Here is a 26254-nt window from a genome sequence, read left to right as displayed (position 1 = left end):
TGACTATTATAAGTAAAATATAACAATGATCGACTAATGATAGTTTAATAAGCAAAAGTGTTAATAGTTGAGGTAACGACATAAAAAAACGGATCACTCTAACGTCCTCGAGCACCAAACATGGAGGAGAAAAACTTGAAGAGTATCCGGAACGGGCGAATGAAAAATCCATCTCCCCTTAACGACAATCTCGTAAGGTACAAATATCTGATAACCAACGGAAAATATCATTTACAAACGAACAGATAAACTAGACATCGAGAAAGTAACCAACATCGAAATCATGTAGATTCACGTACCTGGAAGAAGACCAATAAAAAAATCTGCACCGGAAGTCCAAAAACACTGATAGCTATGATACCTTCTATCATAAAAAGAGACGAGAGAAAACATTATTATAAATATGTTAATATAATTGAAAACTAGTAAAGTTAGATAATAATTAATGAAAAAGAGAAAAAATAACAAGAAGATGACCGTAAAAAGCCACCGTCGTTGCCTGGAAGTGACTTCATAATATATCAAGTATAAAAAATATCTTATTTTAAATTATTATTTAATAATAATTAATTGATCTAACAAGATAAAATACTAAATTCTTTAAATGAAATCAAGACTTCAATTATTAACATGAATGAGAAGGATTACCCTCGTAATGATATATTTTTGTAATATTCGATTTAGATTAATCAATTAATGTCAAATTACATCAAGTCTCAACCCACCTTAAAATCGAAGAGGATTAAAACACGATAATTAGTTCATGTATTAATTTTTATCTGTTCACCTATAATATTTTATTGAACAATTTTTATGAACAATTTTTTGCATAATATTTTTTTATTTAAATTTAAATATACATATGATATCTGAACTATCCACATTTCCTTAAATTAGTACCTAAAAAAATATTGCTCAGAAGTAGTAAATTAGTACCTAAAAAAATATTGCTCAGAATTGGTAATAAAAAGTTTTTGCTCCAAATCAACACATGAACTAGATTATTCTCTCTAACGAGTACCTATTTTTTCAAATTAATACTTAAACTTTAATTTCACGTATTATTTTTATATTTTTATTTAAAATATTAATTTTAATAATGGGACACCATAAAATCATAATATTTTTTTGTAAAATAACCAATGAAAAATCAATTTTTTTACCATTTCGGTACACTTCCAAGAAAACGAATATACTGTAATATTCTAAACACCTCTGATATCTATTTATTAATAATTGATTTGATCTATGATCGACTAATCCAGATCGAGTACTGCAGAGGCAAGAGCGACTTTAATTATGATGATGTTTTATTGAGTATTTCGATTATCATAAATAAAAAAATAATTTATTATTTTATTTAAATTTATTATTTTTTATTAAAAAATAACGGTTGTTTGAATTGGACGATAATCTATTAATGATATGATAAAATAAGATCTTAGAATTGTTTGGGTTGTAATTTATGGAACGGTTCTCCAATTGTATTATGTTGTCAAGCTAATGCATGAAATATTATATCTTAAGTCAATGTTTGAAATTAACGACGGTACCGATAACATCATTAAAATATAATCTATCATATCTGTTCGTATGTTAACGTTCATCTCAAAGATCGCCAATATTTTGACAGAAAATGGAGTTTGGAGAAAAATAATAATTATATGACCATTTTGTAATTTTAATAGTCAGACAATTCAATAAAATAATGTCTTATAATTGCAAAGAGTTTTGTATTTTACCCTTAAATATTATATATTTAAAAATATTTTTTTTAAATAATTTAATTTATTGAATTTAATTTTTAAAAACAATGGAATAAACATTTAAATAAAAAAAAAACGAATAATAAATATCTTTAATTATTTAACCAATTTTGTTGCTTATCATGTTTTGGGACAAGTGCCTTGCGGCAACGGGATTGTTGGTGTAGTTGACATGTGTTATGAGTGCAATTTTAATTGAAATGGACTATTAGGTTTCACCAATCTTTCACTGATTGTTTGTTTCATGGAAACGTGAAAGAGTTAGTTGCGGTTTCAATATTCGTTGTCTTGTAGAATAGATGTGATAATCTTTTAGGGTAAGCTATGCATGTAGTACTTAAATTATCTGTTCTAATATGTTTTAGTATTTTTTAATTTTTTTCAAGAGTAAATTATATTGTTCTTCATTGAATTTTATTTTCTTTTATATCTACTCAATGTACTTTCAATTTTTCTAATTTGGTTAATGAACTTTACAAATTAAATCATTTTGTTCATTATGTCGTTAATTTTTTAATGGTGTTATGACATGGTACATGCTTCAAAACGACATCGTTTTGAAAACCCAAAAATATACTCCAAAATGATGTCGTTTCGAATCCTCTATTTTCTCTATACTTGCAAGTGACTGGTTGCCATCGTGGCCACCACGTCATTTTCATTCCAACAATGTGTGTTGTCGTTGATGGTGGTTGTTCCCTCACAAATTCATGGGTCGGTTTGTCTCGACCCTACGAGTTCGAATTTGATAGTTGTTTCGTTGGAAAATATCCCAAAATCCGTTAATCTCGATTGAAACGTTTCGACTCTCTCACTTTCAATCTCTAATTCATGGACTTCGGAGCAAGTTCAGACGATATAGAGGTTTGATGTGGAGTCAAGGAGTCGAGGCAAAGCGACCCATGAAATTGGGATCGGACAACCACCATCAACGACTGTCTACAGTTGCTGACGGTGACATCCGGTCATATTTTGTTTTTATTTTATAGTTGGGTGAGCAAAATATGAGAGAGAGTGAAGTTCAGTGAAGAACATTGTATTTTACCCTTTATGTTTTCAATTATTTTAGAGTAAATAATTAAAAAATGACATATCATCACAACGTTAGTAAAGTAACGGCAGAGTGAGCAAAGTGGTTCAATCTGTAATGTTCAGTGAGCAAATTAGAAAATTGAAAGTACGGTGAATAAATAGGAGAGAGAGTAAAGTTCAGTGAGGAATAATATAATTTATTTTTTTTCAAAAATTATATCTAATGTTTAGTTTTGTTTCATTTCAATACACACCTTGAAAAAATTAACGCGTTTAATACATAAAGTATTAGTTTTCATCCGTTTTAGTACCTAAACTTTCGGGTTTTTTTCAAAACATAACATTACAATTTCAAGGGTACTAAAATGAAAAAAAATAAACTTCAGGTTTGGTTTTGAAGAAAATAAAAGTTTAGGTATTAAAATACCAATAGTTTAGATACTAAACACAAAATTTACCCTTTATTTATTTATTTTAAATTGACACTTTTACTACATTAGAGTTAATACCATTCTAGTCCTACGTCTATATTTATGATTTATTATTATAGATTTTATACCTTTTAATTATCTTTATTATTATTATCGTGTCTATAATTATTATTAAATGATAAATCAAATTAGTGTTAAAATCAATTCAATTGTAAAAATTTCAAAATATTTTTTTTCTTATAGTAAGATTGACATTTTAAGTACTAAACACGTAATTTACCCTTTATTTATTTATTTCAAATTGACACTTTTGCTACATTAGATCTAATACCATTCTAGTCCTACGTCTATATTTATGATTTGTTATTATAGGATTTATACCTTTTAATTATCTCTATTATTATTATCGTGTCTATAATTATTAAATGATAAATCGAATTAGTGTAAAATAAATTCAATTGTAAAATTTTCAAAATATCTTATTTTTCTTAAAGTAAGATTATGATATATTCATATGTCGAGATCATCATCAATAATGTATTGCTAAATTACATACTAAATAAATACATTATTGACTATTATAAGTAAAATATAACAATGATCGACTAACGATAGTTTAATAAGCAAAAGTGTTAATAGTTGAGGTAACGACATAAAAAAACGGATCAGTCTAACGTCCTCGAGCACCAAACATGGAGGAGAAAAACTTGAAGAGTATCCGGAACGGGCGAATGAAAAATCCATCTCCCCTTAACGACAATCTCGTAAGGTACAAATATCTGATAACCAACGGAAAATATCATTTACAAACGAACAGAGAAACTAGACATCGAGAAAGTAACCAACCACGAAATCATGTAGATTCACGTACCTGGAAGAAGACCAATAAAAAAAACTGCACCGGAGTCCAAAAACTGATAGCTATGATACCTTCTATCATAAAAAGAGACGAGAAAAACATTATTATAAATATGTTAATATAATTGAAACTAGTAAGTTAGATAATAATTAATGAAAAAAGAGAAAAAATAACAAGAAGATGACCGTAAAAAGCCACCGTCGTTGCCTGGAAGTGACTTCATAATATATCAAGTATAAAAAATATCTTATTTTAAATTATTATTTAATAATAATTAATTGGTCTAACAAGATAAAATATTAAATTCTTTAAATGAAATCAAGACTTCAATTATTAACATTGTGTATTAAGTAAAATGAATGAGAAGGATTACCCTCGTAATGATATATTTTTGTAATATTCGATTCAGATTAATCAATTAATATAAAATTACATCAAGTCTCAACCCACCTTTAAAATCGAAGAGGATTAAAACACGATAATTAGTTCATGTATTAATTTTTATCTGTTCACCTATATTTTATTGAACAATTTTTATGAACAATTTTTTGCATAATATTTTTTTATTTAAATTTAAATATACATATGATATCTGAACTATCCACATTTCCTTAAATTAGTACCTAAAAAAATATTGCTCAGAAGTTAGTACTTGAATTATGTTGATTCTTTCAAATTGGTAATTAAAAAGTTTTTGCTCCCAAATCAACACATGAACTAGATTTATTCTCTCTAACGAGTACCTAATTTTTTTCAAATTAATACTTAAACTTTAATTTCACGTATTATTTTTATATTTTTATTTAAAATATTAATTTTAATAATGGGACACCATAAAATCATAATATTTTTTTTGTAAAATAACCAATGAAAAATCAATTTTTTTACCATTTCGGTACACTTCCAAGAAAACGAATATACTGTAATATTCTAAACACCTCTCATATCTATTTATTTTAATTAATAATTGATATTTGATCTATTGATCGACTAATCCAGATCGAGTACTGCAGAGGCAAGAGCGACCTTCTCAACCTAGTTTGCTCCATTCGCAAAACCCATAATTCGAACACATGACCTTGCTTAAAGGACTTAGTGCCTCATCCCACTAGACCAACTGGTTATCGGTAGCTCTAATATATATTTTAATTTCATTTTTTAGAATTATCATTCTTCTACTAAATTCAAACCCTAAAATGTATATATAACATAGTATTTTTATTTAATTTGGCAAGGCGTCAATATTAGAAGGTTAAGACAATATTTTTCTTGTAAAAAGCGATGAGAAATCTCAAAGTGTACTATATATTTAGAATTTTTGAAATTATTATAAACACAAAATCGATATCTATTTTTCATGTGATGTATATTTGGTTGGGTTGAGGTGTATCCAATTAATTATAAATTGTATAATCGTATTAAAAAGTTGGTAATATATATGTTTGGTACCAAACTATCATTTGTGTTATGTTTTGAATGTACTCAAATGCCTCTCTCTCTTGCAGTTCCAAGCTTTAAGAGCGATGGTGCAGGCCAACCCCCAGATATTGCAGGTTATTCTCTCATCTGTTTTTTATGCTAGTCACGTGCTTTCATTTTCCTTTGTCTCCACAACCCTTTCTGAATGGTTTTGTTTATTGGGTTTTGGCAGCCTATGCTTCAAGAATTGGGGAAGCAAAACCCTCATCTAGTGAGACTTATCCAAGAGCATCAGGCTGATTTTCTTCGCTTGATCAATGAACCTGCAGAAGGTGGAGAGGGGTGAGTCGTATCACTTTGTTTCCAAGTTCTTGAACCTATTGGGCCAGTTGGCAGACGCAATGCCACGAGCTGTACAAGTCACGCCCGAGGAACGTGGAGCCATAGAACAGGTAAGACATTTTGTGTAAAACGCCGACTTGGATCGTAATTAGCCCATATGTTTTGTTGTTGGCAATGATGAATGATGTGGCTTTGTTGAAGTATGAGTGCATACGTGGTAGGTGCGGCATCTAGTATATGTGGGAACTGTGAGTTAGTTAGTTGTTGTTCAAGATTAGTCAAGCAGTTAGAGGTTTGTTACAAGTCTGGTAAAGCTGTTATGCAAGCTTTCATGTATAAAAGAACTGATGTACTACCTTGATGTATAACAATTTTCAGTTACTTCACTTAGTACTCTGTTAACTTGAGTATGAATCACAACATGGTATCAGACGCTGGTGATTTTGGGGCGTGGTAAAGGTCTGCTTGTGGACGGTTGAGCATATGTTGTGATATGATGCCTCCGGTCTCTCCGCTTCCTAATGGTGGCGTGAGCAGTTCCGATTACTCGGGACTTGCCTCGAAAGGGTTCACGAACAAACGTCTGAGTGTTGTTCTTGATGATCGAAATTTCTTGTTGTGGAAACAACAAGTACTGTTAACGGTGAGGAGTCATCGACTTGAGAAGCTACTGTCTGGCTCGGTTGTTCCTCCGCCTGCAATGGTTGTGCTCGATGATGGCACAACAGCTGAGAATGAGGGTTATGAGGTTTTCGTGGCACAAGACAGTGCCTTGGCCTCATGGTTGTTATCTACGGTCAGTCCATCCTTGCTGCCACATCTAGTGGGGGCAGAAACGGCTGCACAAGTGTGGAACACTAAACAAGATTTTTGTCTGTAATCGACGACGACGGTGATGAATCTGCACTATCAACTAAAAGCAGTTCATCAGGGTGAGTTAGGGATGCGCATGACATATCCCAAGTTAAAGAGATATGTGATGCGCTGGCTTCGTGTGGCAGCCCGGTGTCCGATCTTGAACATATTGCCACGATCTTGAATGGTTTATCGGCAGAATATAGGCCGGTTGTTGACGGTGCTCGGCCAGTCGTGATACGTTGACGTTGGAAGTGTAGTCTCGGTGCTCATTGATGCTGAGACTCAACAGAAAACTTCACTCGATTGACGTGTTGCTTGCTGCCAATGTGGCGCATGTAAAGAATGCTGTGAGTAATAGGTATGATCGATACGCTCATCAAGATCAAGTCAAGACAGACAGGAACAAAATAAACAATCAGTCTGCTCGTGGTCGAGGGCGTGCCAAGGTTCAGTGTCAATTGTGTGGAAAAATGGCCATCTTGTCAACCGGTGCTGGTACAGGTTTGACAAGTCGTTTTCTGGTTTAGATGAATCGGATGTGAGAAGCTCGGCCAAAGGAACAGTTGTCTACGGCCAATGTCTGTCATTATAGTTCCAATGCTTGTCTGTACAAGTAAGCCAAGTGGAAGTTCAGGAGGTCTGGAGAGTCAAGACCGACTCAGACCACTTGCCAATGTGGCCGTAACGAGCTCTTCCCCTGCCTCGTGGTTTGTAGATTCTGGAGCTACTCACCACGTGACCTCTGATGATGCTGAGGTTGTGGATGGATCAGATTACACAGGTGCTGGTAAGCTAACTATTGGCAATGGTGCCGGTCTTTCAATTGCTAAAATTGGTCGAACTTCGGTTCACACTGCATCTCGTTCGTTAGTACTAAGTGACTTATTACATGTGCCTTCGATAACTAAGAAATTAATATATGTGTCCAAGCTTGCTAGGGACAACAGAGTATTTTTGGAATTTCATGCTGGCTACTGTGTGGTTCGGGATGAAAAGTCGGGTGCTGTGCTGCGAGGGCGAGAAGCTGGTGGCTTGTATGAGTTTGATGGTTTTCTGGCTCGGCGTAATAAAGATGCTGAAGTGAATTTGGCTCATAAGTCTAGTAGTAGTAGTCAATATGTACTGTGGCATGATCGTTTAGGTCATCCGTCTCATAAGTGTTGCTGCAAGTTTGTAAACAATGTAACATTTCTTTACCAAGTAATGTCAATAAAGAATGCTTCCGTCATGTGTTCCATGCCATATGGGCAAAAGCCCAAGCTCCCGTTTAGTGCATCTGAGACTCAGTATGAAAATCCGTTTCAGCTAGTTTTTACTGACCTATGGGGTCCGGGGCATATTGTGTCGAATGGATTTAAGTACTATGTGTCGTTTGTAGACGCGTGCTCGAGACATACCTGGGTGTACCTGCTGAAAGAAAAGGGCAGGCAGTTCAAGCATTTCAGTTGTTTCAACAACTAGTGCATACACAATTTGGACAGGTGATTAAAGCGGTGCAGAGTGACTGGGAGGTGAGTTTCGCTCTCTCGGCTGTGCTTGCTCGGTGTGGGATTCAACATCGAGTGACGTGTCCACACACGTCCCAGCAAAATGGGTTGTAGAAAGGAAGCCAGACACATTTTCGAGATGGCACTGACACTACTAGCTCGAGCCTCTCTACCCTTGAAGTTCTGGTCATTTGCAGTTGTAACAGCTGCACATTTGATTAACAGATTGCCAACTAAGGTACTTCAAGGACGTACGCCGTTTGAGAAATTGTTTGGGAAACCACCGTATGATCACCTAAGGGTGTTTGGCTGTAGGTGCTTTCCTCACTTACGGTTGTTTCAGCCATATAAGCTTGCGTACAGGTCGCAACCGTGTGTTTTCCTGGGCTACAGTGTAAGTCATCGAGGATATCAATGTTTAGCGCCTGACGGACGAATCTATATGTCTCGCCATGTAGTTTTTGATGAGCAGGTGTTTCCGTTTGCTGAACGTGTGGATAAGAAACGTTGACGGATTCAGGAACTTTGGGTTCTGGGTGTCGCTGATGGTGGTCCCTGGGTGCTCGGCGTGTCTGTGGTGCCCTGCAGGAGTATGCAAGGAATGGTCAGACTGGATGTGGTGGAACTGGGCATACACCAGTGTACAGTGGGGTAGTGCCTGAGGTTGCCTCCAGTAGCAGTACTGATCGATCTAGTCAGAATGTTGCTACTAGTACAGAGAATGTGGCGAATGTAATGCCAGAACGGGTAGAGCAGCCTGATGAACTACTGATGGTGAGTCGGTTCAAGCTGATGTATCTGGTCAGCGTGAAGGTGGCATAGCACGTTCATGGGTGGAAATGAACACCCGATGGTCACTCGCAGTAAACGAGGTATTTTCAAACCGAAAGTGCTTGTTACACAGGTTAAAGGAAGTGCTAGTGAGCCTTGCACGATCAGTCAGGCTCTTAGAGAACCAAAGTGGAAAGAGGCTGTGCTTGCTGAATATGATGCTCTAGTAAGGAATGACACGTGGGTGCTTGAACCGTTACCAGAAGGGAGAGCAGCGGTTGGGTGTAAATGGCTGTTCAAAATTAAGTATAATGCTGATGGATCTGTGCTGAGGCATAAAGCTCGGTTGGTGGCTCGAGGGTATTCACAGGTACCGGGTCGTGACTTCACTGATACGTTCAGTCCAGTAGTAAAAGCACCACGGTGAATGTTGTACTGTCACTGGCAGTGACGCGTGGGTGGAGCTTAAGGCAGGTGGACGTGAATAACGCCTTCCTCAATGGTGAGCTTGGTGAAGAAGTCTACATGGTGCAACCACCAGGATTTGAACAAATGGCGAGTGATGGCACTCGGCTGGTTTGTAAGTTGAAAAAGGCGTTGTATGGGTTGCGTCAAGCGCCACGAATGTGGTATGTAAAGTTGCGTCAGTTTTTACTGGAATTGGGGTTTTGTGGTACAGCAGCTGATGCGTCGTTATTCGTACGACAAGTTGGTGGAATTCGTACGTTGATCTTAGTATATGTGGATGATATTATAATTACAGGGGAGTCGAGTGACGCTGTTGATGAGGTTGTTGGGTTGCTCGACAGGAAGTTTTCCTTAAAGGACCTGGGTGAGCTTGGTTACTTCCTTGGTGTTGAGGTCAAGAGGTCGTCTGATCGACTAGTTTTGAGTCAACACAAGTTTATTTGTGAGTTGCTGGAGCAGACAGGAATGCTTGGTGCTAAACCAGCACCAACACCAATGGTAGTCTCGCCTAAGCTAACGTGTGACGCTGGGAAGCTGCTTACAGATGCATGTATGTATAGAAGTGTGGTTGGTTCCCTGTTATATCTGAGTCATACGAGACCTGATATAGCGTTCAGTGTTAGTAGAGTGGCCCAGTATATGCATCGACCGTGCGATGGTCACTGGCTTGCTGTGAAGCGGATCTTGCGATACTTAAGTGGAACAGTTGACTATGGCTTGGTGTTTCGACCGACTTCTGTGCATGAATCCTGCTGTCTGACTGCGTTTGCTGATGCTGATTGGGCCAGCAACGTTGATGACCGCAGGTCAGTCTCGGGCTCGTGCGTGTTCCTTGGGTGTAACTTGGTATCGTGGAGTGCTAGGAGACAGAAAACTGTGGCTCGCTCGACTACAGAGGCCGAATATCGCAGCATTGCTGATACAGTAGCTGAGGTAGTCTGGATTCGGTCATTACTTTCTGATTTGGGTGAAACGGTTGCTATAACTCCTATAGTCTGGAGTGACAATACTAGTGCGGTTGCCATGAGCGCGAATCAGGTGTTCCATGCTCGGTCGAAACATATAGAGTTGGATATACATTTTGTACGTGAAAAGGTGGCTTGTGGAGCAATTCAAGTGAACTACTTACCTGCAGAGCACCAGGTTGCTGATGGGCTGACAAAACCGTTGCCAAAATCTGCTCATATGTTGTTTCGACAACAAGTGCAGGTGGCAGAAAAGGAGAGAGCTGAGAAGGACGGGGAGAATGTTGAAGTATGAGTGCATACGTGGTAGGTGCGGCATCTAGTATATGTGGGAACTGTGAGTTAGTTAGTTGTTGTTCAAGATTAGTCAAGCAGTTAGAGGTTTGTTACAAGTCTGGTAAAGCTGTTATGCAAGCTTTCATGTATAAAAGAACTGATGTACTACCTTGATGTATAACAATTTTCAGTTACTTCACTTAGTACTCTGTTAACTTGAGTATGAATCACAACAGGCTTTGTTTTTACAGCTGGAAGCAATGGGGTTTGATCGAGCAACTGTGCTCCGAGTCTTCTTTGCCTGCAACAAGAACGAGGAACTAGCAGCCAACTACCTTTTAGATCATATGAACGATTTTGAGGATTAATTGGGTAAAAAAGTTAATGGCTGGGGGAAGTAACATTTTCTCTGTCTTTCTCTTTGCTTTTGGTATTCATGTCCCTCCCGACCCTTCCGACTTTGCTTTAAGTTTCTCAGGCATACTTATGTTTGTGGTTGGTAGATCATTCAGCGAAGAAGGCAGATCAGAGCTTCAGGCCAAGTCATAGAGTACATCGATAAGCTTTATATTTCCAGAAAGATCAGCCTGGACTGGTGAAAATCAAACCCCTTTTCATGAACTAACATTTATTTTTGTCCAGATATGGCCTATTATAAATACAAATATTTTAAATGGTTTGAATAAAATAAATTTTAATCCGGCTGCTCATAAAATAAAACCAAAATTTATGGTGCGTGGCCAATCTGTCAATGACTTGGATTCATCTCCTTTCCGATAACTTAATTAATTCGCAACATTATTCTATTATGGAGGCGGCCAACCATGTCGTTGTTGTGGCAACGTGGCAAGTTTCCGGTGTGCCTCGTCACAGGAGTTCCACCGTAGGGGTTGCGTCTAGTTGTATTGGATATTTTTTCTTTTTCGTGATGGGACTTGAATCAGTTCCTAAAAATTTATATTTGGATCGAATTGAATCAGTTTTTTTTGGATGATAAGATTGTATCATGTTCACATTTAAAATGAGAAATCTGTGACTTTTTACCTAATGACTGATCTGATTTTTTTTTATAAGTCTGTAAATAAATTGAATCGTTCATGAATCGTGCGGCGGAAAGTTCGTTTATGTTTGTTTATTTATTAAATGAACGAACATGAACAAGATTTTGCGTCCGTTTAATTAAATGAACGAACACGAACAAATGGCTTGTTCGTTCATTTACGTTCGTGAACGTTCGATTATATGTTCGTTCATTTATGTTCATTTATATCCGTTCATTTATGTTCATTTATGCTCATTTATGTTCGTTCATTTATGTTTAAACAGATAACAAGTTAAATATGTTACGAAGATTATTGAAGTTGTTTGAATTTCAAGAAGATTGTTTAGTTGAACAAATTAACTTTAAGAATTTATTATGTTCATCTAGTTTATTTATGATGTATGTATGTTTTTTTCATATTCGAACAAATTAACTCTAAAGTTGCATATTATATTAATGAATTTTAAGTTGTTATTCTTGTTTATTTTTTTCATTCATTTGTTGTGCTCGAATAAGTTTGTTTTTTGTGTTTGTGTTTGTGTTGTTAGTTTATGTTTGTTTACTGTGTTCGTTTATGTTAATTTATTATGTTCGTTTATCATTTAAATGAACGAACATGAACAAATTATATTCCTTAATGAACGAACATGAACAAAAAAATTTGTTCGTTTATGTTCGTGTTTGTTTATGTTCGTTTATTTATTAAATGAATGAATATAAACATACCTCCTTTTGTGTGCGTTTGGTTCGTTTACAGACCTATTTTTTTAAGACGATATATATATATATATATATATATATATATATTATAATATAAAATCTTTATATTGGGTTTGCATAATAAATAAATAGATAGTTAAATTTAAAAAATTCAAATTTTAAGATGAAAAAATTGGTCTTACATTTGCCATCGATCAAATACATTTCTCTTAAATCCAAATTAAATTATAGATTAGAAATCTAAATTAAATTATAGATAAAAAAACATAATATTTAGATCAAATTTAAATAAAAGCAAATATTAGATTTAAGGGTAAAATACGTGTTTAGTATTTAAACCATTAATTTTGATCCGTTTTAGTACTTGAACTTTTAATTTTTCAAAATCATACCTAACTTTTGTATTTATTTTATTTTGATACGTTAAAATCTTAACGGGTGATTGGCACATGGCACATTTTTTATGGGTAATTTGCATCATTCACCACTTAATTATCTTCTCACTCTAATTTTGGTCACTAAAATTAATTTTTTAATTTATTACTTAACTTTCAAATTATTCATAATTTAATCACTCTAACTTTCAATTTTATATTATATATTAATAAAAAATCATGTCACAAAAACTATTAATAAAATAAATTAGACCGATTAAAATAAGAGCAATTTGAAAGTTGAGTAGTTAAAATGATTTTTTTAATTTAGCACCAATATAGGAGTGAGAAGATAGATAAGAGATGAATAATGTACTGAAATAAAACAAAAATGAGATATTATATATGTTTTTTAAATTACCGTATAAGTATTTAAACGAATCAAAATTGATAGTTTAAATATTATACATATAATTTATTTAAGATTTAACTCATCTATGTCCATCCTACCTATATGTAAATCCATTACGATTGTATCTGATATATATTTTGAATTGAAAATGGTATAGAATTTTGAGTATAAGGCTGATTTGAAGGCGAAAACTTTGAAATTTATTTATCCATTGATAAACCCATATAAAAATTGGAAAAAGGAATTCTCATATAATAAACAAAATTCGAAAATAGAAAGCAAGTCAAATATGACAACTGGCAAGTCCGAGTCCACCTTTAATAGAGCGCTAATTCCGGGCTCCACTTTTCTTCTTTCCCTCAACTTGTGCTTTGTCCTCTTCTTCAATTTCACATGTGAGGGATGGGTATGTGTCGGTTTTGGTCAATCTAATTCGATCAGAAAATTTTATATTATTTATTTAATTTGATTTGATTTAAAATAAATACACTTTATTTTATTTAAATTTGTCTTGATTTTAAAGATAAAATCTGAATCTGATTTAGTCCGATCAAAAATAATAAAAAATATTATTTTTATTTAATAAAAATAATAATTTAATTGAAAAAAATAATATATAGAAGAATATCGGGTCGGGTCGAAACCTGTCTGGCTCGATTCCCTAGGGGTGTGCAAATCAGAGTACCCGATTTTCGGGTCGACAATTTTTCGGCCCGTATCCCGACCCGGATGTTACGGATACCCGGTAATAGGGTACCCGGATTTTGCGGGTACCCGGTAATCGGGTACCCGATACCCGGTTTTTAATTTTTTATTTTCAAATTATTAATTTAAAAAAATATATACACAAATTTAAATGTTCGAAACTTCAAATTACATACTCTAATATCCGAACATAAAATTTAAAAGTTCGAAATATAAAATATAATAATTCATTATATTTTATATAATTATATATAAAAAATAAAAAAAAAATAAAAACTAACCAGGTACTCGGGTAACCGGGTACCCGGAAAAATTAGATTTTGTGACCCGGGAAATGTCGGGCCGGGTACCCGACCCGGCCGGGTAATTTTTTTAGAGAATTATCCGGTTTTTTATATCCGGGTCGGCGGGTTGGATCAACCGGGTCGGGTAATTTTGCACACCCCTACGATTCCCTGTTCATTCCTACATGTGATGGATAAATGTAAGGGGGAAAAACACTCATCATAATTTATTTCAAATTATATATATTTTTCTTATTCTTAATATTTAATTATTATTTTGTCATATTTATTTAAAAATTAATAATATTAAAAAAATGATTAACAATATAAGTCAATAATAACGTACCGCTTATTTATTCTAAACTAAAAAATATCAACACATCCTTTAACCAGTGTAACAATATCATTTATCGCATATCATTACAAAGCGATCTTTCAAAAATTTTATTTTAAAGAATCGAAATAAAACAAACATAATTATTTCTTATAAGGACTATAACAACAATTAAACCACTTAAATCAAAGGTCCATGCTCCATGACCTATACCTCCCATTAGACTGCTTTTAATATATCTTTTTTTCACGCACCGAGTGAATTCAGTAGTAAAAAAATTATTGTTATTTTTTAAAATCTCGGTTTGAGCACCAATAATACTAAGGGTATGAGCGTTCAATATTAAATGACTGAGTTTTTTTGTATAATCATCAGTTTTCGATTTATTAATCAACTAATTTGAATAAGGCATTGCAGAAGCGAGTGCGATCCTCCTAACCCAGTTTGCTTCATTCGCAAACGTCAAGATTTGAACCAACATATATTGTCTTGCACTTCCCGTATTAATAAAAAAATTAATATCCCAATTTTATTAGTAAGAGTTAATTGCATAACATATCATTAATTTATATCTCCACTTTAAATTGATTATCAAATCTTTAAATTGTTTAATCTCATTTTTAAATTGTTATTTTAATTCTAAATTAATAACAAAATTTTGAATATTTTAATTGTATTCCCAAATTATAACCCTCATTCCCAAATTTTATCCTCAAATTCGTCCAAATTTATAATTAATTTCGACCATAGTTTAATCTATTTTTTCAAGCATGTAACACATAGCTTGGCCTAGCAATTTTATTTATAGGGGGTGTGATTAGCATATACCAATAGTTTAGGATGATATTGAAATACTAAAAAATTTGAGGATAAATTTAAAACGAAGGTCATAGTTTAGAGATTGAAATTGAATTATTCAAAAGTTTGAAGACTATTTTAGAACGAGAATATTAAGTTGAGAATAAAATTAAAATATTTAAAAATTTAAGGATTAGTTAAAAATTAAGATTCTAATTTAAGAATGTGTAATCCAATTAACTCTATTATTAGACATTATTTATGTATTTTTAATGTTATTTTAATTTTCATTAAATTACAAGGAAATTATAATTTAAGAATCAATCAGATAAAAAAAATTCAATATTAAAATAGAAAAGTGATATATTTTATAGGTGAAATCGCAGTATTAAGTGAAAAAGAAATAAAATCCAAAATCATAACAAGGGTATTATAGTAATCAGGAAATTTCTTATCGATTTCCTCGGTGGTATCCTCATATACGCAATCTCGACCGTCGATACCCAATCTCCAAAAAAACCCTACCAAATATAAATGTTCAAATTCCCTCGCACGCTCACCAGTTTCTCTCTCTCGAATTTTGAAACCCTTTTTTCTAAAATTCCCATATTTCCCTTGGAAACTTTTTCTTTTTTCTTTCCCGGTGCTTCTGATGGAGGGATTCGCAGTGGCGTCGACGGCAAAGCCGTCATCGAGTACGACGGCGTATGTGAGCTGGGAGGAGGTGAATGTTTTAAGCAATAAAGGAAGGAGGGAGGTTCATTATTATTTGAAGAGAAAGGATGGCGTTTCAGATCTGGCTGTGATTGGCAGAGAGAAGAGCTTGAGGCACATGTCTTATCATTTCGCTATTAAGAACCGCTCCCTTTTCTTCTCTTCGACTTCCTTCTACAAGCTTAAGTCTCGCCGGGAGGTTGTCTATTGGCTTAATTCTGTCGTTTCCGGTAATTACTGCTTTGAAAATTATCTCTGTTCGTATTTTAAATTTTTATAGTTTTTGGAGATTTTGTGTTTTGTTAGGGTTGCGTTGAGCTCAAACTTTCATAGGGTTTATGCTAGATCTGGGCGTTTTGGGCGAATATTGACAATATAAGATTTGATTTGAGTTTATTATTTATTTTTTCCTTCGTAAAATATCAGTTTTTCACTGTACTCATTTGAACTTTCTAATCAATTAAATTTTATCTAATTTTGCAGTACGTGTTGATAATAAAATCCTGCCTTTTTTTAGCCTTTCCCAGAACAATTTTTTCAATTTTAATCTCAAAATTTGCTGGATTTTTTTGCCTGATGCAATGAATTTGCCGGCCTGATTTTTTTTTTTAAATTAGATTTCCTTTTGTCTACACATATTGTAATTTTGTCTTTTATAATTACCTTCACCTAGAATTATTTTAAGCCTAACTCGTATTCTTTTGGCTAAAAAGTAATCTGGGCGTTTCTTCTCCGATCCTTATTTTGGCTAGGGTTTTGATTTCTGTGATTGGCGTGTGTTCCGTTTGGATCCTCTCAGCATTGTAAATAATAATTGTCTATAATCTGGTCCGCAGGATTGCTAATTCAATTTTTAAGAGCCGATTGAGAGCATCACGGTTCTTACGCCCTCAAATATCTAGGTCAACATCTTACTTGACCAAACATTCTTGATTTCTACAAACAAATTCCATATCCACAGAAATCAGCTGCTAATTCATATTGGATATGAAAAATTATATAAGAGCTCTCATTGTTTAGGGCATCTGATTTTCACTTTATCCTTTCTCCAGTATACGTTTTGTTGTAATCATGCCTGTTATTGCTTTCCTTTCTGAGTCACTTTTCTTATTTGAGTCATTGATGTTCAAAATTTACAGATTCACCCTCTCGTGGCTTACACTGTTCCGTTGATGGCATTTGGAGTGGAAAAAATGTGAAAAGTATGGAATTTGGTGCAGTCAAGGTATGAATTGTGTTTTGAGTATTTGGTCTTCTTTTTGTTTGCTAATTTTTATTTATTAATATTCTGAAATTTTGTACCTGCAGGATCTTCAATCACAGAAACTCGTCCATTACTCTAAAGAAGTTTTGTGGTTAGGTTCTTCATGGACATGCAAGAGAAAAAGGAAACACTATCAGTCTTTCTGTAGGAATGGCGTAATAATTTCGGTGAGTAATTGTCATCATTCCTCCCAGTTGTGTTTTGTTGTTTATGGATTTTTGCACTTTACATCTTTATCATCTTGCTCACTTTTGGCCATTTGTGTCATATTCCTCTAAAATCTTCAGGTTCACAACTTTGTTTATGTCTTAGCTGAGGAGGATAAACGACTTGTTGCCTATTTGGAAGATTTATATGAAGACTCTAGAGGCAACAAGATGGTTGTGGTTCGATGGTTTCACAAAATTGACGAGGTTGATATTGACGTTGGGCACAATTATAATAGCAGGGAAATTTTCTTTTCTCCTTGCCTTCAAGATCTCAGTATTGAATGCATTGATGGATTGGCTACAGTCCTTTGTCCTGTGCATTTTAAGAATTTTTTTAATGAGGCCAAGCATACCCTGCTGGAGCCATTTGTATGCTGTAAGCAATTTGAAAATGATGATATCAAGCCTTTTGACGTGTCTCAACTGAAGGGGTATTGGAAACAAGATATGCTTAGAAATATGCACAGTCTTTCTACTTTGAATGACTGTGCACCTTGTCAGCACCGTGCTGATGAGCAGAAGACAGTGTGGGATGTTGATGATAGTGTTGGTATCAGACCCAGAAAGAGATATCGCCAATCAAAAGATGATGATGTTGTGAACTTACGTTTTAGTGGCAATAAAGAGTCAATGGAAACATCCCGTGTGGATCTGCAAGATGTTCAGAACAGTAAAAAGGAAAACGAGTCTTTCAGTGTTCAGGTTGATGAGGCTAAGCAATATTCCTCTCTGCATTTAATAGTAGGTTCGCAGGTAGAAGTGTTATCTCAAGATAGTGGTTTGAGAGGGTGTTGGTTTAGAGCTCATATAATCAAGAAGCACAAAAACAAGGTGAAGGTGCAATACCAAGACATTCAGGATGCAGCTGATGAAGCTAGTAAATTACAGGTATTTTATGCTCTATTTTTAATTTGTGGAACTGAAAGCGTGCTCTAATAATGTAACTCATATTCATAGGCTTTTCATTTGTAATTTTTTAATGATCATTAATGTTCTAATGCTATAGGAATGGATTTTGGCATCTAAGGTTGCTAGTCCTGATGAAGTGGGTGTTCGTATTTCTGGTCGGACAACTATTCGACCACCTTCTCAGTATACCAAAGGCAGTGTGTCATGTATCGGTGTTGGTTCTGTTGTTGATGTCTGGTGGCATGATGGGTGGTGGGAAGGCCTTGTTGTTCACAAGGATTCAGAAGATAAATTTTGTGTTCATTTCCCAGGTTTGTAAATGCTTTAATTCTAAACGTACATGTTTTGTTTTTCATGGTCATGAATGTTGAAATAGTTTTTTATCTTTTTAATTTCCAATTCTGACTTATATATTATTTGCAGGAGAGAAGCGGGAATCAGTCTTTGACATTGGTGATATAAGACGATCTCAGGAATGGGTGGGAAATCGGTGGATAAGTATGAAGGAAAGGTGTGATCTCGTGGGTATTGTGCTCCGGTCCGGAAAGCATAATGCAAGCAACTCCAATGATCCCAATTTTGACAAAAACACCATTCGTTGTGATGGTGGGCAGATTATTAAGGATTCGTCTGATTGTAATGATTCTCCTGGCGAATCAGGAAATGATGGTGCAAAAGATGAATGCCTTGTTCCAGATCTTTCAAAGGATGATTGGCTTTCCCAGTTGAAATGGAAGTCATCTGGGAAGAGAAAACGTGTGTCTTCGACCCATGTACGGAAACTGAATTGCAGTCGGAATCTCATCAAAAGCACTGCACGGTCAGTTTCTTCGGAACGATTTTTGATCCCTGCATCCATGAAAGTCGATAATGATAACTGCAAGTACATAGGTCATCCCCTATTCAGCTCTTCAGTTGTGCCGCCTCTAACAAACATGGTTATGACTAGATGATTGACCGTTCCTATTGAAGTGGAGTTGCTTCTTTCTGTTTTGTTTGGAGTTGGCATTTTGACAAGTCTCTATTTTCCTGTATGTAACTTAACCTATGGGCTCTAAGCTTAAAGAGTCCTGCAAAATTCAGGTCCAGTGTAAGTTAACCTGGTAGAATCTCCAACTTAGCAGGCCTCACTTATTTAGGATGTTTACAGGAAGATTTCTGCTTTATTTGTATTGTTTATTTGTTTCTGGTAATAAAAGTTTTCCATTATTTTCTTCATTCCATTATTCAACCGTGAAGCTGTTCATAGCACTCTTTGCTTGGTTCAATTATGATTCATGGCCAGAAAATTGGCCGGTAGTAAACGACTTAGTTTGTCTTTGTCACACTATAAGGAGTTCAATATATTCATTTAACTGAACTCACTTATATCTCGTAGTATAATTTGAGCCCCAATGTTTTGCATAAAGTGGGCATTAACCGGGCTTTTATAGGATAAAGGGAATTGAACAATTTTGGGGGAACATCATCCTAAATTTTGAAGATTTTCTTGTCTTATTCAAAATCCTACCTCATTGGTAGTTTCTTTACAGAGGATCGTACCTAATGTAACTATGACATGATGGATTAAATGAACAAAAAAGTTGCACATGGGTTTGAGTTTTTGGTCCCAAAAGCAACATTTTTAAAACATAATTATTGTAGAGGACAATATCAGTGAAAAAAATGGAAATGAAAAAGGTTAGATGTGGGGACACTACCCTCTGTGACTTGAGGGCATCTTTCGACTAAGCAGGAAAAAGACCCTTCTTTTCTCTCTCTATCAATTCCTTGTTTACCAGCTTAAGATGCTCTTTCTTCATCCTCAGGCCTGCTCCACAAATAGCTCTGTTTCAACAGCAGGCTAGTGGCGCAGTGCTTTCATCTTGAGATCGATCCCTTTTTTCTTCTCTATGAAGTCCTTTAACAGGTGAAGAAGCCATGGTTCTTCTTAGTCAGGCGCCTAGGAAAGAGGCTAAAAGAGCAGAATTCAACAACCCAAAGAACTTCTTGCTTCCAGAAACTAGCCTTGCCTCTGTTGAATCCTTATCCATGCCTCTGGTTTGCACTCTCTCTCTCTCTTTACGTGTGTCATTCTTTTGCCTGTTGAGTGAAGTAATCTTTAACAGTTTCGGGTGTATTTTGTTTCTATTTGGTGCAGGTCCACGAAGTTGTGATTTTCAGCAGATATTGGATGTACAGAGTGTCAAAAGAAAATTGCAGACGTAATCTCAAGAATGAATGGTGTATATGTTTTTCATCGTTATCTTTATGACTCTGGCTAAGATTTATTTTTACATATGCTTCATCCAATGAAGTTTTCAAAGATTAACAATGGCATAAGATTTAGCTGTGTTAATCCAAGATTCCTGCATTGACCCGGATCCTAATTTTGTTGCTTCTTAGCAGATACAGATTCTGTTTTGATAAATGTGTTGGAGAATAAGGTAACACTCACTTGCACATACCCCAAGTTGGCTTCAACCCAAGCTCCTGTTGTTTACAGGAAGCCTGTCAGCCCAATGGCCATCATCAAGAAGTTGTTCCGATCTTCCCGACGATGATTACCGATCGATGAGCTCATAAATGCAACATAATTCTTCATATAATGATTTGCTTGTTCATATTCCTTTTGTTGTAAGAAAATTTTGTACCTAGTTTTTTTTGGGGCCAAACCTCACTTGTATATGGGATCATTGTGCATTGTTGGATGTGTTTGAAGTCTTTGCTATATATTTTCTCCGAGTATTCGTGTTCGACACATTTTCGAGTGTAACTTTCTCTATTGTTTTTTTCTTGCCTTTGAGGCAAACTAAAAGCAAAGCTAACTGATGCTTGAATTTTATGCAAAAGGAGACCTTTTTGAACAAGAAAAGGATAGTTCAGATTCCTGTATAGGGGAAACGTACATGAAAGGATTCTGTATGAAGTTATGGTTCAATTAACCAAATGGAGTACCGTTTTTGCTGGTTTATGCAGGGAATCAGATTCCAAAATCAAGCAAATGGTGTTCCAATGAGAGAACCGTGTTCGATCCCTTTGGTTGAGGCTCATCAGCGAACCGTGATATATCTACAGCAATCCGGTCTATTTCTGGCCTTATTTGTGATTGGCTTCAAACTGTTCCCAACGTTGATTGAGGCTCTGGTCGAACTCTGGCGGGCTCGAGATGCACACGTTTCACTTCCCGAGTGGTGAAGCGACAATTATTTTGGAAGACGTCGCTTACCAACTCAGTCTTCCTATGAATAGAGCCCCATGGTAAGTCAGAATATGTACGACCCCATATCGTTGGTCTATCAAGTTTTGAGAAAATAGCCACCATTCGACGTCATCGACGACTTTCGGGTACAAATAGCATGGTTGAAATCGGAATTGTAAGTGACGGACGAGTCTATCGAGGAGGAGGTTATTTTCGTGTCTCGAACATATCTTTTTCAAATGATCGGGAGGGTATTATTACCAGATAAATCTGATAATTTGGTGCACACTCAGTATCTGCGATATTTGAAAGATTTCGCTATGTGCCGTTATACCAATTGAGACTCGATTATTTTAACCTTTCTATACCGAAAACTTTACAAGACTGCAATTCCATTCAAATAAAAAGCTGATGTCGTCTGTTATTAGATACTGTTACAATCGTAGAGTTGATATCAATTCCTTTTTTACGACGCCAATTACAACCGGGGTATCAATTCTTATAGGAAGTAGGAAGCTTCGTGCCCTTGCCCCCACCTTTCTTTTCTTACATTATTTGCTTTGCTATAAAATGAAAAGCCACAAAGTAAATTGACAGGTCACACTAAAACCAAATTGTCTAGTCAAGTAAATTTCGATCCCGTCGCCTTCTAAAAGGATGCCCATCCACTTGTAAATCATGATAAGGTCATATAACCATCGCAGCTCAAACAAATGGCTCATATATTACCATCACCTCAAGATGATAAAGTGGCAGCGGAAGAAGGAAGGAAATCATCGATGTTTTGAGTGGTCAAGTGATGATTCTAACGAGGACGTGACACAAGATAAAACAAGTAAAGTTTCATCTTTACAGAAAAAATATAAAAATCAAAAAAGAAAAATAAGATAGATAACACATGATTTTGATATCAGTCAACATAAAACATAAATTATCTCCACTCTTGTTGTTTTTAGTTTAATACTCGAATGACAAAAACACGAGTCATTCCAATGATAAAATTTAAGTGGATTTTTGAGAAATAAGACTCTCAAATCTTAATACATGATTAAAGAATTGAACTTTTTGGGGAAAAAATGTTACTGAAACTGACATTCTTGGTGGAAACTGCATTACACACTGTCTTCACTCTTGAACTGGATAAAGTGATATATAATATCATTTATTCTGTACTTTTTTCACAAGATTTTCTCTTCACTAATGTTCTATCTCGGTAGGTAAAATGATAAAACTCGGCATGAACTTTTGCTTACAAACAGCGAAGCTTTTCTGCACGGCATGAATTGAAGCTTCCATCACTGGTATACTCACCAATTAAGTAATTGTCATCTTTCTCTCTTAGTATGTCAGTTTCTGAATCAAATATAGTTTCCAAAGTACAACTCTTTAAAACATAATTTAAACATGCCATGACTGCTTTGTTAATGCTGATTTGGTTGCATTATAAAGCTTTTACTTGTTTTTATTTTTCTGGGTTTTGTTTATCTTCTTCTAAACTTCTGGGATCATGCAGATTTGTTGCGCAGTGAAGAAGGTGGTGAAAAGGGTGGCAAAAATGGGGTCTTTGAAATGTAATAGTGGGACAAAGCGGCCTCTTTTGGTCAGTTTCAGGGGAAATGAAGATGGAGGGAATCGATGGAAAGTTCTGAGAGAACAAAATCAAGAAATCATGGGTTGAATCCAAGGATTTTGCTAAGAAAACAGTGGAAATGGGACGTTCGGATCCCAGAAAAGTTATATTCGCAATGAAAATGGGACTGGCCTTGTCACTTACGTCGTTGCTCATATTCTGGAAAGGATCACACGAAGATATTGCTCAGTACTCAATCTGGGCAATACTCACTGTCATAGTGATGTTTGAATTCAGCATAGGTACTTATTTCATCGCTTTTCCCCATTTTCTTCTCTGAATTCCATGGAAGTTCCATTAATGGTTAGACCGTTTGATTCTCTTTTAAACAGGAGCAACGTTTATCAAAGGATTTAATCGCGGCCTGGGGACACTTTGTGCCGGAATACTTGCGTTTTGCTTCGCCGAGTTATCCATGGTGGCCGGCAAGTTCGAGGAAGTTGTCATTGTTATAAGCATTTTCATAACAGGTCGGTTAGTACTCGTGTTTGTGTTCGTATTCGTGTTCCTTCTTGAAGTTAATGAAAACTAACATATTGCTTTGCCGTGGATAGGATTCTGTGCATCCTATTTGAAGCTGTACCCGACAATGAAGCCTTACGAATACGGATTCCGGGTATTCGTATTGACGTATTGTATCCTTATGGTATCCGGTAACCGGACCAGGGAATACACGGAGGCGATCTTAATTCGACTGGTCCTGATTGCAGTTGGAGCTGGAGTTTGTTTGGTTGTAAATATATGTTTTTTCCCTATTTGGGCTGGTGAATCTCTGCATAAATTGGTGGTGAAAAACTTTAAGGACCTTGCCACTTCTCTGGAAGGTTGCATTAATGGGTACTTGAAATGTGTCGAATACGAGAGAGTTCCGTCCAAAATTCTCACCTACCAAGCTGCCGATGATCCGCTTTATAATTGTTATCGATCGGTCATTCAGTCTACCAGCCAAGAAGATACATTGGTACCACCAGATTGCATTTTAACAAAATCATTCCAGGGATTGAACTGGTTTTAATCGAATCCGTTTTTTTTTTCGCAGCTCGGTTTTGCGACTTGGGAACCACCTCATGGACGTTACAGGTATAAGTACCCATGGGAGAACTTTGTTAAAGTAAGTGGAGCAGTGAAGCACTGTGCTTTCATGATTATGGCATTGCACGGTTGCATCCTTGCTGAAATACAGGTTTATTCCTAGTACATGTCTCTTTTACTAGGTCGAAAATTTTTATTGTTCAATGTTTAGTAATGTCGTAAATCTAGGCCCCTCCAGAGCGAAGGAAAGTCTTTTCTAGCGAGCTTCAGAAGGTCGGGGAGGAAGGCACGAAAGTGTTACGCGAGCTCGGGATCAAATTAGAGAAGATGGAGAAACTAAGTTCCGGTGACACACTTAAAAATGTTCATGAGGCAGCCGAGGAATTGCAGAAGAAGATAGACCATAAGTCGTACGTTCTAGTGAATTCCGAGAGCTGGGAAATCGGGGGAAGGCCAAAGGAATTCGAAGATCTGATCAATGCTGAAGACGAGAACATGACGTTGGGGTCCAAGTCGTTGAGTGAAGCGGTGCTGGATTTGAGGTCAGTCCCGGTTGGGACAACCTCGTTACCGCCACGGTGTGACGATGATGCCAAAAACATGTTCAGAAGATTTCCATCGAATGTTTCGGCCAATGTCGGATCATTTCCCATGGGAGACGATTCCAAAACATACGAAAGTGCAAGTGCCTTGTCGTTGGCGACATTCGCTTCGCTTCTGATCGAGTTCGTGGCGAGATTAGGCAACGTAGTTGCTTCTTTTGAGGAACTAAGTATGAAAGCTAACTTCAAAGACCCTCCCATCATCAACATGCCCCCTGAACCTTGTAAAAAAGGAACCACTACTTGGGTTGTTTAGGTAGTAATTATGCTTGTCTGTTGTCCTGTCTTTTTTACGTTAAAAGAGAGATGTGAGTTGGGTTCATGTTTCAACAACTAGCATATTTTAAGGAAAATGTATCAGTTCGGTTTATAACTCATATGACCTGTAAAATTCTATGATCGTATTGTATTGTCCATTTTGAAAACGAAGAACTATGGTTAATTTGATCTTATTGCATCACATGGGTCGAGGCACCAACTAGCAGTTATTACTGGTGGTTGTGGCCTTGTGGTACATGAGACACGGCGGTGTTAGGATAGAGTTTGAATGTAGACCGCCCAGTACAAGTTATGAAATGAATGCAGAGTTAAATTCTAACAACAAATAAACCCCACATTGTTCAGCAGAAAAATGAGGCCACTTTCTTCGATGATGCTAAGCATGGAGCAGAAGATCATTTTTTTTCGCAGACAAATGAAAGAAACATGGGACAGTGGTTAAAGCAATTGTTATGTTTGATCCTTTTTGTTGCAGAAATGGCAGGGAGGTCTGTTTCAAAGGGGTATAGAGAGTAAAGAAAGCTTGCTTCCGAAGCAAGGGATTTCTGTGTCAAGTTTCAGCAACCCAAATGCCGCCGCAGATCGAGTTAAATGCCGGTTCTTTCGATCACCATTGTCTTTGTTTTTTGAATTCACCGCAAGTATATCATTCAACACATAACGCAAGCCTCATTTTCTGCCAATCCAAATTGCCTACTAGTACTATTTGAGTTCTTTTCAACAATATTTGAATGTAGGCGCAACACTCAACAAAGGGTTTAATCGAGCTGTAGGGACTTTCTCTGCTGGAGCCATTGCAGAACTATTGTTAATGTCCGGAAAGTAGGAAAGTTATCATTTTGATGAGCATTTTCATGGCAGGTTGGAGTTCTAGCAGTTAATATAATGAGAATTCTTGTATCATTCAACTTTATAACTCATGAAATTTCTTTCTTCTGTAGGATTTGTTGTAAGCTATAGCAAATTGTATTCGTACCCTCTGATGAAGCCGTATGAATACCGCTTCTAGATATTCTCATCATTTTCTATCACGTAATAAAAATTCAAATAAAATTAAAATTCGTAGAAAAAGAAATTAATATCAACATTTT

General features: G+C 35.7%; 2 protein-coding genes and 1 pseudogene across 4 annotated transcripts; all 3 read left to right on the top strand.

Annotated features, from left to right (window-relative positions):
• The first annotated feature begins 5592 nt into the window (after positions 1-5592).
• On the top strand, positions 5593-11071 carry LOC120216004 (ubiquitin receptor RAD23d-like). Of its 2 annotated transcripts, XM_039213530.1 has the most exons (3): positions 5593-5641; positions 5740-5959; positions 10926-11071. In XM_039213530.1, exons 2-3 carry the CDS (start codon positions 5825-5827, stop codon positions 11040-11042), a joined length of 252 nt encoding a protein of 83 aa, XP_039069461.1. In that variant the 5' UTR covers positions 5593-5641; positions 5740-5824; the 3' UTR covers positions 11043-11071. The 2 variants fall into 2 exon arrangements, with proteins under 2 accessions (XP_039069461.1, XP_039069460.1); XM_039213529.1 differs by having other exon boundaries at positions 5613-5959.
• Positions 11072-15913: 4842 nt separating this feature from the next.
• Positions 15914-19670, top strand: LOC120216002. 2 transcript variants are annotated; one of them, XM_039213528.1, is made up of 7 exons: positions 16149-16287; positions 16894-16959; positions 17197-17282; positions 17366-17488; positions 17609-18418; positions 18537-18750; positions 18863-19670. In XM_039213528.1, the coding sequence occupies exons 3-7, from the start codon at positions 17262-17264 to the stop codon at positions 19390-19392; spliced, it is 1698 nt and encodes a 565-aa protein (XP_039069459.1). In that variant the 5' UTR covers positions 16149-16287; positions 16894-16959; positions 17197-17261; the 3' UTR covers positions 19393-19670. The 2 variants fall into 2 exon arrangements, with proteins under 2 accessions (XP_039069457.1, XP_039069459.1); XM_039213526.1 differs by lacking the exon at positions 16894-16959 and having other exon boundaries at positions 15914-16287.
• A 3407-nt stretch (positions 19671-23077) lies between these two features.
• LOC120216003 lies at positions 23078-25208 on the top strand (annotated as a pseudogene).
• Positions 25209-26254: the final 1046 nt, after the last annotated feature.

Source organism: Hibiscus syriacus, unplaced genomic scaffold, assembly GCF_006381635.1.
Source record: "Hibiscus syriacus cultivar Baekdansim isolate YM2019G1 unplaced genomic scaffold, ASM638163v2 tig00110156_pilon, whole genome shotgun sequence".
Classification (NCBI taxonomy): domain Eukaryota; kingdom Viridiplantae; phylum Streptophyta; class Magnoliopsida; order Malvales; family Malvaceae; genus Hibiscus; species Hibiscus syriacus.
This window is presented reverse-complemented; position numbering and strand designations above follow the sequence as displayed.

What these genes read in the sequence shown, in the direction of transcription:
- LOC120216004 (XM_039213530.1), top strand. Translation starts at nt 5,825, where the DNA reads ATGAACCTGCAGAAGGTGGAGAGGGGTGAGTCGTATCACTTTGTTTCC. An exon ending in AACGTGGAGCCATAGAACAG is followed by an intron (nt 5,960 to 10,925) that starts GTAAGACATTTT and finishes TTGTTTTTACAG; the next exon opens with CTGGAAGCAATGGGGTTTGA.
- LOC120216002 (XM_039213526.1), top strand. Translation starts at nt 15,996, where the DNA reads ATGGAGGGATTCGCAGTGGCGTCGACGGCAAAGCCGTCATCGAGTACG. An exon ending in TGGAATTTGGTGCAGTCAAG is followed by an intron (nt 17,283 to 17,365) that starts GTATGAATTGTG and finishes TTGTACCTGCAG; the next exon opens with GATCTTCAATCACAGAAACT. An exon ending in ATGAAGCTAGTAAATTACAG is followed by an intron (nt 18,419 to 18,536) that starts GTATTTTATGCT and finishes CTAATGCTATAG; the next exon opens with GAATGGATTTTGGCATCTAA.